Genomic DNA, 14,154 nt, shown 5'->3' on the forward strand with positions numbered 1-14,154 from the left:
TGGAGTCCTCCAAAAGCGTGGCTCGACGAAATCTTCAGCCTTAAGGGGCGTAGACGAATCCGACACGGGTCCCCGTTAATCCGATGAAGAGACGGTGGAGCTTGAGGCTCTTTTGACCGAAAAAAGAAATTTTTCTGAGAAAAACGTGAAAAAGGCACTAATGCTCGAGAGCAATAACACGAGGATCCCAACACTTGAACGTGCAGTAAAAATCTGAAGATGGCTGCCAGAGGCAGGGCTTAGGTAGAGGGCAGTCATGGCTGTGGTAAGTATGACGCAGAGATCAGTGATTGGTTACTACTACCAAAGACAGATCAGAAACGAAACTGATACTGATTTTTTCTTTACCGAGGATTCCCAGCCTGACGATGGGGAATATTCATGAGCATGTGAATCCATGCCAGACCCCATGCTGGAGAAACCTATGCCCCCTCTTATAGTGAGGGAGGCAATTGTGTTGAATGCACACAAGGGCAGCAGTCTAACGAAAAGGAGACAAATACTGGTGGCTGGGAATGGATGACATGGTAGAGAGGGCCGTGAAGAATTGTCATGAGAGTGAGGAGAGCGACTAAACCAAGAAGGTTGAGCATGTACCACGTAAACCAGTATAGGTGCCTTTGGCTGTGTGGGAGAAGGTGGGAATTGATGTGATGAGTCTCATGAAGAATGTGCATCAAGAATGTGGATATCCTAGGGTAACAGACTTCACGTAAAGGTCGTTGGAAATCCAATTTGCCAATTCAGTAACCACAAATGCTTTAAGACTGTTTGTTGGAAGTATGTGCTAGGGAGGGGTTTCCCAAGTAAATTGTAAGTGACAATGAAATTTGTGTCAACAGATGAAGGGATTGATGCACATAGAACAACGAATCTCAGAACCTCACTGCATCACCAGCAGGCTAATGGTCTTGAAGAAGAGTAAACAGATTGCACAAGGTGTGAGAAACTCATGGTGACAAGCAAGAAAGACAAGAGATCACAGTTCAAAAGGTGTTGAACATTGAATGCTGTGTGCAGGTTGGAAAAACGCCTACTTTAAACCTAAATAAGGCAGTCCTAGTGGCATTGTGTCAAAAAAAAGGGCCTATAATAAGAAACATATTGCCGAACCTCACAACTAATACAAAAAAGGGTGTGGGATTGTTCTCAAGAAAAGGCAGAAGTGTTCTCAAAGGATGCAGGGCCTGGGTCTCCCTTCCCCACGTTATGGACACAGGGCAAGATGAGAGCTTGGAGCATAGTACAGTCTTGGGCTTCTCCAGCACAAGATGACAGTTTCAATGGTAGTTCTTAGGACTGCCGATGGCCAAGTCTGGTTTCCTGTGAAAGTCTCTTGCCTTTGGTGCCTGATGTTTTCAAATAACCAAAAACAAAAAGTTCCTTTAACAAATGAAAGTTTGTTTCCAAAGTTCGTCGAGTGACGGGGTCAACCCTAGGTCCCCTTCTTCTGGGGACCGACCCTTCTCATATCATATTACAAAATATACCACAGTTCCTTTATCAAAAACTTTGGGTGATAGCTGCACCCCTGGATCTCCCAGAGACGTGCTCAGACCCCTCTTAACTTTTAGCGGGATTCAATTCCCTGGGTTTCTCAATGTTCACTCAATGCGGAATTCACTTCCCTTTCTCTCCCACTGCTTGCAGATCAAAGTCTTTCGATTGAACCGGTATTGAGCTTGACCCTCTGTATGACTACCTATTTCGCTGGCTTCCTATGGCTTTCTGGTACTTGTAGTTTCTCTCATGGGGCTCGACCAGCGTCTCTCGAGTTAGCACCCACGTGGTGCCGATTTCCCGCTGGTCTCCCCTTTTAACAGTACATTCAAAGTTAATCAGCTTTGGCTCAAAACTTGCCACTTTGCGATTCTCACATTACAGCCCGGTTCTCATCGGTTCTCCCCTCGACTCACCGGCTTTGTCGTACCGCTTGGATTTTGGCTTCTCTGGAGTCAAGGCCGGTACCACGGGCGCAGGAGCTTCCCTCTCTCCTACTTATCGGCATAGGCTTGCCCCGTGCACCGTTGACATTTGCTGCAGGACACTTGTGCTATTGCTCGTGGTTTTAGGCTCTCTTCCACAAAGGTTCTGCAGGCCTGGGACGAAGGGCAAGGTCACTTCTCTCCTCGCCACCCATTCGATTCCTGTTGCCTTTCTCCTTCTCTTGAACTGCCGTGTGGAAGACGTCTCGCCGGGTTGCTGCTGTACTCTCCTTGCTCGTACTGCCCTCTCCTGCTCCACCAGGAAGGGCAGTCAGGTGTGTGTGTGATTCAAGTTAATTGCCTGACTCAGCCTGACCCTCAGGTTGGAACATGTCAGGTACACTGTTTTATTTGCCCATTGTTCGACATCAGGGAAAGTGTGGGTGTCAGAGAAAGGGGAGGAGTGGAGTGTCGAAGTATCCCAGTAGGAAGGGAAAGGGGTGTCACATGGAATTAGTCGTATTTGAGTTGGGGGTGATCTCGGAAAAAGTAGGTTTTGGAGGGTTTTCGCAACAAACAGAATGACCGGAGTTCTTATGACCTGAATATGGGGATTGTGGGAATGGTAGTGAGTTGTCAAAGCAGCCTGGGGGCTCAGAAAGTGACAAGCAGAGGGACGGGCTTGGTAGTGTTTGTAGGGCAACCGGGAATAATTGGGATTGTGTACTCAATAAGGGGGATTGTGGGAATGGTAGTATTTGGTCAATGCCGTACACTAGGTGTTGGGGAGATAATGACTAGAAGGGTACAGACAATAAGGGCCGGGAGTATGCAGGTCTGAAATCTTAGGGGTTTGGTCGTGGACGTAGGGGTCATTGGATCCAAATAGGAGGGATTTAATGGGAGGAGGTGAGGCAGATGTATTGTAGCCTATAAAGGCCTCAGCTATCTCACTCACCTCTCCTTCCCCCGCATAATAGTGCATCTCACATGGGGCATTGCCCTGAGCATAACCCTACCAAGGAGATCCTCCCTCGCTCAAAGCGCCAGCCCTCCCCAGGCCACCTGAATAAGGTATTCGAGGTCTGCTTGGGAGAATACGGTGAGGTTTCTTACAAAGGATCATTTAGAGTTGGAATCGGGGTTACGGTGGAAGAGATTGTCAGAGGAAATAATAGTTGCATACAGAGATACTCCCAATCCTGCTATGGGGTACACGCCTTTGGCAATGAGGAGAAGGACCATGAAGTCAGTGGACGGACAAGAGAATTTTTGGATGAGGCCACAACAGATGATACAATGCATAGGTACCAAATAAGGTACAAAAGAAGTTATGATTAGAAGCAAAGACAAGTGAGTGAGCTGGTAGTGGATGATGTAGTAAGAATCAAGAAACCATTTAGGGTAAAGCAAGGGAGAGTTAGTGTTTTTCAAACCAATAAAGGTAGTGCGGTGAGGAACAAACTATGTAGTGTTGGATGATCGTCAGAGGTGGAACAAGAGAAGGGTGACGAGATACGAGGGTAGCACAAGGGAGGGAGGTGATAGTGAGGATGGAGAAGAGGTGCATGGACACGTGGAAATGAGTGAGTGCGAGGAATTATCGGTACAGCAGAGATGGATAAGTTAATGAGCACTTGAGATGAAGTGCTGACATTAGTGGAAATTGGCGCAGCATGCAGGCCCGAACTATCCCCAGAAGGTGGGCAGACTATGAAATGGAATAGGTGCATGCATCTCAAGCTAGTAGTGGCGAACATGTGTGGCAATTGTAAGCACACTCATGGTATTCCGCAAGTTCCCTGAATAGAGTAACAAGTTATATTAGATGTTGTTATGAGACATTTTGTACATACCTAATATCTGTGTTATTATGAGGTTTCTAGAATAGTCCAAAGAAATGTGTAAAGGGCATATGTTGTAATATGGAACTTGGTTGCCACCACGTTCCATGTTGCGTATGTGGGGTCCATGAAAAAAGACCGTTGGGCTGGGAGGCAACTGGTTGTGCCGGTACAGGGGCTCCCGTTGATGTACTTCTACTAAATAAACCCATACCCCTCGCTACCTTGTGTCCATACTAGATGCAACAGGCCTTTATGGTTATGCAATGCTGAAGGAGAGAGACGAAATTGAAGTGCATATGCTAGCCGCCTCGCTGGAGGATCTTGGTGGAGAGGTGGTGCAAGGAGTTTTGCAATCAAGGACTTGTCCATGAATATGGGTATTGGAGCTTGGCAGGCCGAGCTATTAGACCAGGCTTATTCTATCCCCTGAGAGGGTCCTGCTAGATACAGACACCTGCTGGCCCTGCAAGCATGCCTGGGGCACAATTGTACATGTATTATGGGATTATGAGCGGTTCTCACTTCTGGACAGAGGTTAAGACATACTTAAACAGGGTCCCGGGCAGAGTGAATTTGCATGTGTGAGGGGCTCGTGTCTTGTGCACAGACCAAGCCCTAGATTTGCAATCCATGGAATAAAGACTGGACCAGAAGCCTTGTTGGCCTGAAAACAAAACCTGCCCAGAATCTAACTATTCCATATATTGAGGACTGGCGACCTGAGAAATGAAGGACCTGCGTGACAGAGGACTATTTTTGGTCCAAAAGGCAAAACTAAATGGTTTAGGAAGATCATGTCCCATTTCGAGCAGTATAAGGGATAAAGGGTCATTTTTGTTTTTGATTAATCAGTTGGCAAGCTACATTGTATATTGTTTCATTCAGACCACTGGTTACCAAGTCATAGTGTTAAAGCCTGCATGGACTAGGTGAACGGGTTTGTGTTTTATGAAACAAATGCAATCTTTTAATATAAAAAGCACTCTATAAACAAGATAATACAATCTTTGTCATTCATAAAAGTGAATATTGTGTTTATGATCAATTGTTCATTAAAATAAGAAAATATGGAACTTGTAATTGAGAAAAACGGTGTGTTGAAACGAAAGTCCCCAAACAAGTTGTAAAGCGTAAAAAGCAGACAAGATGGAGCAGGGGTAATCATATATTAATCCATTAACCAGATGTGACCTATACATTTTAAAATGTACGGATTCCAAAATTCTGAAGTTCACTAAAGCTGAACCCATTTACCTACTCAAGTAATATCTGTCCAAGTGTGCAGGAGAATAATTATTTAAGAAAATGTGTATGTAAAGCAAGACAGGGAATTAATTTGCATATTTATTATTCATACCAAAACATCAATCATACACTATTCAGCAGCTCAAAATCCCCAACCCTAAATATTACCATCATTCTTTCCGATTTATGAGGCTATGTAATTACTCACCTCTCTCAATGTCGTCCATTGGAGAAGCTGGAGACATTTTCTCTTTAGGCGGTGAGTTTTTGGCACTGGTAGGAGTCTTCGTGGCAGTTCTCATCTGCTGCTGCTGCTGTTCAATGCGGGACTGAATTTTACTGCTCCCTTCAGCTCTGTGTGCATGACATGACAGTCATAACTAATACATCGGTCTTATCAAAGCTTTGCTGCTACTCTCAAAACTTCAAGCCCCCTAACATGTAATAATTTTAGAAAATATATTCTGGATTCACAGATGATTAAAACATTTTGAAAGGTTGCCTCAGGTTTGTGCAAATATTGTATGAATTAAACGACCAGTAGTGTACCTATATATAGCATTAACTTAAAAGCACTTGATTGGAATACACCACGTGATTAAATCCTATTTCAATCAGACGTTCCATGTTCAGGAGGAGGAGAAAAGTCTTCAAGAGCTATGCCCAAACTTGTACCACAACTCGGTTCAAGAGTTTTGACCATAAAAGGTTAAACAAGAGTAGATTGTATAAATTCCTTCGCCGTGATTTGGTAACGCGAGCCCAGGTCAGAAACAGCAGCAAAAGCTGCCCAACAATCGGGTAAAGAACAAAAATAAAGCCAAATCAAGTTTCTAAAAAAAAAAAAAAACAAAAAAAAAAGGGAGTATATAATGAAAATGCACAACGACTAAAATACTAAAGCCATCCTTGGAAAGAACACATGGAGCATATTCTTGGTGTATATGGGCTTCTAGGTAGGCTGAGTGAGCTAGGAACTCAGCAGCAGGAATGGTCAAATGATTGTAAAGAAAGAGAAAAAAAAACAAAAGTAGTCTTTGGATAAGGAAATGAAAAAAAGGACCTCTTCAGTACTTTGGTCCCCACATGGCATTGCTTTTGAGCCCCAACGAGCTAGTTTGCCCGGGATTGACAGTCCACAAATTATAGAAATGTGTTCTTTGTGAAAGGCTGACCAGCATTCACTCTGGTCAGCTTTGTACTTTCTACACACACACACACGAGTTTCAGTTAAAATTGAAGTTAAACTCAGGGGTTGGTCCAGGTGTCTAGACGCCGACTAGCTAATAGAAGATCCTCAAATGCAATCGGGCGCGGGGGGGGGGCTATTTGGATCAACTACGCCTGCCTCGCCTTCTCTAGAGGCAACCAGGTAGGTCAAAGCTCAGGTGCCAGTGCGGTTCTTGAAGGAGTCTTGCAGCTGGACTGAGGTTCGATTATGTTCGATATCGGACAGATTCCAGAGGTAATGCTGCTGGTCTTTGGGGGCAAAGGAGGGTTTAGCGCCTCCTCCAGTGAACGACAGCTGGAGAGCTCTTCAGCGACTTCTCCCTTGGGCTAAAGTATAGAAGTACATACAGTCATACAGATTACCTTCTTGGGATTCGTGTATCCTGGTCTCTAGGTCTACAATTGCAGGCAAGTATCAAATTCTTTCGATGGATGCTCATTATGTACCCCGGGGATGTTGGGGCAAGGGTGTTACTTCCTCCTCTGATCAAATATCTTCCCTTCTATGAAAATGGAGTTGAACTGTCAACAGCTCCAACAAATAATCAGAGTGAGGGTGGCGGGGGATCTGAATTCAAGTATATGTGAATGCCTAGTAGAGTATTGGTGATTAGCAAGCCTCCCATTACCCACCCTCTTTTGCGTCAAATCCCAGAGTGCTTTCCTCCAAGATGAGTCAATGCAGGGCAGAGTGAAGCTTGCTAGGAATTCCAATGTGATGGAAAGGATCACCCCTGCCCAAGAGCATCCCATGCATACTTATGTGACGATCCCCCAGATGGCGTCACTTCTACCCAGAGGGTAGCCCCTTTCCATGAGGCAAGGGAGGCGCGGCCGCTATCCAATAGTCCCCTAGAGGTGGCAACATGCAGGAGGAACTCCCCTCCTGGGGATAAGGACGCAAGTCTGGGTTATGGCCTCTAACTCCCGACCCCACAGGGTAATAATATGTTAGGGTTTTTTTGTAAAGTCCACAAGACTTTAGAAAGCACACCATTAGTGAACAGTGTTACACCCCTTGTATTTAGCATGTCTACCCAAACGTTTGATAGCAATGGCTGAGCAGCCAGGCTTGGTCAAGGAGGGCTGTAGTGAGGCAAACAAAACTCAGAGCATACACTTAGTTCAAGGAAACACTTACACATTAGAAGTTATATAGGTATTTATTTTATATACACTAGGGCTATATCATTTAATTAAGCAAAGTAATATTACACACTAGCATAAACACAGAATCCTTGCAATTTGCTAAAGATAAAAATACTTTAGAACTTTTGTAAGGTAACAAAAAGTAGCAGAAACCTCTGAAACAAGTATGCAAACTTGTGTAAGTTGAGTTAACCCCTGCTTAGCCAATTCTAGGAAGTTATATCTTAGGTGAGTCTCACAAAGTGAAGGGGGGACTGAGGGTCCAGGGACCAAGAGCTGAGAAAGAAAAGGCAGGTAAGGGGACAAGGCAGAGTATATGAAGATTTCTTCAAGTGTACAGGTGATTTATCAGTTAGGTTTATTTGGTAAAGAGCTCAAAGGGTTGTCCATCCCAATGTAGGCCTGGGAGGTGGTGCAATTAACAGCTTAACAGCAACCATCCAAAGCAAAGGGACAACAAAAGCAGGCACCAGATAAATATTGGGGGCTGCACAGTACCTTGTAAGCAAAGAAGCTGGTGCAGCAGGACGGTCCCCAAGGAGAGGCAACAGCAGGCTCCGGTCCATGATTCTTTGCCTTGGCGACTGAAGAAAAGAACTGGCGAGCGATCTGGTGGTTGCACTATAGCAATTGGAAGCCCAACAGAAGATCTTTGCAGTACTGGCTCGTTGGTGCCTCTTTCAAAGTTTGGTTGAAGGACGGTTGTCGTGTGGTGGAGTTTTGCCTGTTCTCGGTCCTCATGTCTCATGTGATGAATCAGAGGAGATCATCCCAAAACCCCTGGCCTGGACTCCCTCCCATGTGGCCAGGGAAAGGCAGCCGCTACCTGATCCTGACACTGGGGGCGATATGCGGGAGGATCACGTGGAAGGCAACTCTGGTCAAGAAAATTGGGAGAACCCTCTGAATAATTTCCTAGTGATCCTACAATCCTGATGGCTTCCTGTAAAATTGATGATGTAGATTTTAAAACTAAGACTTTTAGGGACTTCAAGTCCCATAATGCTCTTAATACAGAGACGAGAGGGGCACAGTGTAGTTGTTCCAATGACCCACACCTGAGCGGGACCTCTAAAAATGTAAAGGCCTGTCAGGTGCAGGTCAGAGGAACCCTGTGGTAGAAGCAACAGCAGGAGGTAGCAGAGGCTGTAGCCGCCGCATTGCTGTTTGCGGGAGGCCGCTTGAGGAAAGTGGCAGAAGCCAAAGTCCAGGTCAATGCAGAGTACATGCAACGGGAAAGGTGTGAAAACCGGCTGTCCCAGAGAGGAGAGCAGCTCTGTCCTGCATTGCACTCCGGTGAAACGTTCTCAGCAGAGCGCATGTATAGCACTGACAGCCAGCAGGGGCGGAGAAAAGTTACCCAGAGCTGTCAAACGACGGAATGACCCAGACATGGGAAAAAGCAGAAACAGCTATTCCAACAGAGACGCCAGGACATACCGGTGAGTTGGTCTATTCGGTGACCCTGAGGCAAAATAGACTGCTGTGAAAGAAGTGTGTGAAAGAAGTGGTCCAATTGTGCTCCAAGTCAAAAGACCTAGCCAAGAAGCTGTTGGTTCAACTTATCCCATTGAAGAGTTAAGTGTGGAAAGTTTGGAACAAACCTCACCAGAGTACAAATCATAGTAGTAGGAGCTTCATCGTGGCAGGAGAGAACACCAGGAAAGGGACAAATAGTAGTTAGTCCGAGCAGGCGAGCGGAGAAGATGATTTGAAGTAATTTAACTGTGGTAGAAGGTTGTCAAGCTTGTGGTGGAAAAGAGGGGGCTATTACACGGTGTTCTGATAAACTGTTGTATAGCTATCCAGACTAAAAGTATTACTTTCTGAATGAACCATCCTGATGACAGTGTTGCTTATTAAGAAGAAAGACAATGTGATAGAAAGTGATTGATCTTTGAGAAAATAACTCTTTACATTGACTGTTCAACTTGATCTATGGAGTCTTTATGATTCGCAAAGCAGAAGGTTGTGAATACTTTAACAATTGTCTTAAGAATAAGAAACCTTAGTAGTCACTTTGCCAATTGAAGGACACACTGGATGAAGGGAACTGTGTATTCTACATGGAGTGGAACTTGGCTAGTAACTTTTCTACAACTGAACTTTGGCTTGAAACATCCTGAATTGATCCATGGGAAGGGCATCCATCCCTGGTCACAAGGAATTCTGTTTTCTTTATGGTTGTATTTATATGACAATGCATTACTTACCGTAAAAGCATTTCTGATGGTTGTATCTGCTTAGATTCACATGCTGTGCATAGGTCCGACATCCAGTGGTCACTGCGGAGTATTGCATTTTGTTTTTCGTAGTCGAAAAGGGGACGTCGACAAGGCGTGTCTGTAACACTATCCCTATAGTGACGTGCGTTGTACCCACAATCCCTCACGCGTCGAGGTCCCTCTGTTTGTATTTTTCTGCCCTGAGGGAGCCTTCTAGACGTGCGTGAGTACAGAAAAGAGAGAGATATAGAAAAGGATGTCTATGTTCCTTCCATCCAAGCGGGGAGGAAGGGTGGGCGCATGTGAATCTAAGCAGATACAACCATCAGAAATGCTTTTACGGTAAGTAATGCATTGTCTTCTGATGTTTGTTAATCTGCTTAGAATCACATGCTGTGCATAGACTAGCGAGCAGTACCCGGAGTTGGCGGTGGGTTATGAAAAGGAACAGTAGAGAAAAGATGTCTTAATACTGCCTGTCCCACCTGGGAGTCAGATCTAGAGTGTGCATCTAGACAGTAGTGTTTTGTAAAGGTGTGCACCGAACTCGAGGTAGCCGCTTTGCAGATGGACTCAAGGGGAACATTTGCAATGAATGCTATGGACGCCCCTGTGCCTCGAGTAGAATGTGCTCTTGGCCTAAAGGGCAGTTCTCTCTTAGCAAGAGTATAGCAGAGAGTGATGCATTGAACAATCCATCTAGAAATAGTGGACTTTAAAACTGCATCCCCTTCTCTTCCTGCTGCCACCGAGACGAAGAACGGATTAGTCTTCCTCAGTGGTCTGGTTCTTTCCATGTAGAACATGACCGCTCTGCGGACATCTAGTGTGTGCAGAGTCCTTTCTCCCAAGTTGAAAGGATTTTGAAAGAACGCTGGTAGTTCTATAGACTGGTTTACGTGGAATTTTGAGATGAATTTTGGAGCAAACCTTGGGTGAGTGCGTAGAACCACCTTATCTCTGAACTGTAACGAAGGGGTCTAGAACAGAAAGAGCCTGTAGTTCACTTACTCTCCTGATGGAGGTGATAGCTATTAGAAAAGCACTCTTAAGAGTGAGGTTTTTAAGAGATGCTTTGTGCATGGGTTCAAATGGTGAGCCCATGAGTCTGGTAAGTACCACGTTACGGTCCCATCCGGGAGCTGGGTCAGCTATCGGGGGGTGTATTCTCTTTACTCCCTCCATGAAGGCCTTTATAACAGGGATCTTCCACCACGACACTGAGTTGGGAAGTGGTGTATGCAGAAAGTGCCGCTAGGTGGACTTTAATGGAATTGAACACTAGACCTGAATCCAATAAATGGGTCAGGTATAGAACAATATGTGTAGGAGAGCAGTCAATTGGGTTGATGCTCTTTCCTCTGCACCAGATGACAAATCTCTTTCACTTGCTAGAATAGCAGTGGCGAGTGTTAGGTTTTCTGGCTTCCCTGAGGATGTCCATGCATCTCTGCGGGAGCTGTAGATGTCCAAATTCTATGATCTCAGGAGCCAGGCTGCTAAGTTCATGTTCTGGGGGCATGGATGCAGAGTCCTGCCCTTGTCTTGTGACAGCATGTTGTACGGGCAGGGGAGTTTCACTGGGGGAGATAGAGACATCTCCATCAAGTGAGCGAACCATGGCTGTCGGGCCCACATTGGGGCCACCAGTATCATGGTTACTTGTTCCTGGTGCATTTTGTGCACCACCTTGTTGAGAAGGGGAGTCGGGGGAAAAGCGTAAACAAATTTCCCTGACCATTGAATCGACAGACCGTTCCCCTTGGATTGGTTCTGGGGGTACCTGGAGGCGTAACTTTGGCATTGTGCGTTCTCCAGGGTTGCGACCAGGTCTATTTCTAGGAATCCCCATTGCGTGAAGTCGAAGACGATGTCTTCGTGCAGTCGCCATTCGTACTCTTCGGGCAGGGGAAAATCCCTGCTGAGTTTGTCTGCCAGCAGATTGAGTTCCCCTGGTACATGTTGTGACAGTAGGAACATATTTTGTTTGAAAGCCCACTTCCATATATTTTGGGCCAGTTTGGACAGTCCTGGAGAGTGGGTTCCCCCCTGCTTGTTGATGTAATACATGGCTGTGGTGCTGTCTGTGAGGACCATCACTGTCCTGCCTTGTAGGTGTTGCTGGAAGGCTTTTAGCGCCTTGAACACCGCTAGTAGCTCCAGAAGATTGAAGTGTTTGGATGCTACGTTCGGAGTCCAAACTCCGTGAGCAGTCTGATGGGATAGGTGAGCCCCCCATCCTGTGAGGGATGCGTCTGTGGTTAGAGTGGCTTCCGCCGCGGGTGTGGCAAAGGGTTTCCCTTTTTCCAGGTTTTCCTTTGTCCACCACCGTAGAGAGAGAACTAAGCCCTGCGAGACCACCACTAGATCGTCCCATAGTCCGCTGGCCTGACACCACTGGCTGTTGAGCCACTCTTGCATTGGGCGCAGGCGCGCGTGAGGTACCAAATAAATACACAACGCCATCATGCCTAGCAAGCGCATTGCCTTGCGTACCGTCACCTCTCGACCGGTTACATATTGAGGGATCTGAAACAGCATGTTTTGGACCCTCTCTTTGGAGGGGAAGACGAGGCCGTCCTTTGTTTGAATTAGAGCCCCTAGGAATTGTTTGATTTGGCTGGGGTCTAGGCTGGACTTCTTTTCGTTGATGGAGAAGCCCAACTGGAACAAAAGGTCTACAGTCTTTTGGGTATTGGAGAAGCATGTTTCGTAAGAATCCCCTGTTATGAGCCAGTCGTCGAGGTAAGGGTAAACTGGGATGGACAACCTGCGCAGGTGGGCCGCTGCCATTGCCAGCACCTTCGTGAATACCCTTGGTGCAGATGCTATGCCGAAGGGTAGCACTCTGAACTGGTAGTGTTTGCCCTCTATCATGAACCGGAGGTATTTTCTGTGCGCTGGCAACATTAAAATATAAAAGTATGCATCTTTCATGTCCAATGTTGTCATGTAATCTCCCTGTGATAGCAGTGGGATCACTTCTTGTAAGGTAACCATACGAAACTTTTGGGGTTTGATAAACTTGTTCGCTGGGCGCAGATCTAATACAGGGCGCATGGTTAGATCCTTTTTGGGTACAAGGAAGTACACTGAATAAATACCTTCCGTTACCTGAGATAGAGGTACGACCTCTATGGCTCCTTTTTCCAGCAGTTGTTGTACTTCTTGGAGAAGGATGGCAAGATGTTGCGGTGTCATGCGACGTCCCCTCGGGGGTTTGTATGTTGGGGAACTGTTGAATTCGATGCAGTATCCGTGGGCTACTGTGGAAAGTACCCAGCGGTCTGACGTTATACCCTCCCATGCTGGAAGAAAGGATGTTATCCGGCCCCCGACCGGTGTCGCATGGGAGGGGACGCGAATCTTCGTGTCACTTGGAGTTGTTGGGGGCTTGGGAGCCTCTGGGGGTGGACCCCCGGCCTCTTCCTTTGCCCCGGCGCTGGCCTCTTTGGCTATACTGGCCACTATTGGTCTGGAAATTGGGGGCAGGGTACTGTTGCTGCTGGTTTTGTTGTTGGCGTTGGCCACGAAAAAACCGTTTGTTGCAATAACCGCGCCTGGTAGAGGGCTTAGAGATTTGGTCAAGAGTTTTGATAGTATCGAACTCTTTTTTAGCCATCTCCAGAGCCTCATCCACCGCTTTCCCGAAGAGGTTTGAGTCTTCAACAGGTTTATTTATTAAAGACGCCTGTGTCTCCGGTTTGAACCCTGAGTTGCGCAGCCATACGTGGCGTTTTAGGATTATTCCCTGAACTAGGGAACGTCCCGCAGTTTCTGCCGCATCCAGAGAGCTCTTTACAATACTCTGGTTGACCTGGGTTCCTTCGCCAATAGTTGTAAGCAGGCGTGTACATAATGGTTCCGGCGCTTCTTCGGCGTCTTTGCGCAGTTTGGCCCACTGCGCGTCCGCATAGCTAGCGAGCAAAGAATTGTTGTTTGCAATTCTTGCCGAAAAGGCAGCCGAGGATGTAACTCTTTTTGCAAGGGCATATAACCACTTGCCCTCCTTGTCAGGTGGTGCCTCACTGGTGGAAAGTGGTACCCCTGCCCTCTTTCTTGTGTTGGTTACTACCAGGGAATCCGGAATGGAATGTCCCCTGATGTACAGCGGGTCTGAGGGTGAAGGAGTGAAAAGTTTTTCAATTCTAGGATTGACCCCTCTGATTAGTGCGGGTGTGGACAGCGAAGGGATGATTCTTCTCTTCACCGAAGCGAGTAGGGGAATGGTCTGACTGACCGGGGGTTTCTCCTCAATTACTCTTTCCACAAAATCTAATTCAGGAGAGAGCTCCCCAGTGTCCAGTTCGAAATGTGCTGCTGCTCTGCGCAACAGGGCATTAAATGTGGGCTGATCGTCAATGGGAGATGTGTTTCTAATAGGTGAATTGTCAGGAGGATTTAGGTTCAGGACATCAGTGTCGGAATATATTGATGGGGATTGCCAGGGGTGAGAAGGTCCTTCTTCTGGATTTTCTCCGAAGCCTTCTCCTACCAAATCTGGGCTGTCTTCCAGACCTTCCTCCTGGTTCC

At 46.4% G+C, this 14,154-nt stretch overlaps 1 protein-coding gene across 1 annotated transcript in view; it reads right to left on the bottom strand.

The window, feature by feature from the left end:
* EAF2 (ELL associated factor 2) overlaps positions 1–14,154 on the bottom strand; it is a 530,169-nt gene that overhangs the window by 194,453 nt on the left and 321,562 nt on the right. The window contains exon 4 of the mRNA XM_069616693.1: positions 5,226–5,371. Within this exon, the coding sequence (XP_069472794.1) occupies positions 5,226–5,371 (146 nt within the window). The remainder of the gene's footprint in view (positions 1–5,225; positions 5,372–14,154) is intronic.

This window comes from Ambystoma mexicanum, chromosome 9, assembly GCF_040938575.1.
Source record: "Ambystoma mexicanum isolate Mex_15411 chromosome 9, UKY_AmexF1_1, whole genome shotgun sequence".
NCBI lineage: Eukaryota > Metazoa > Chordata > Amphibia > Caudata > Ambystomatidae > Ambystoma > Ambystoma mexicanum.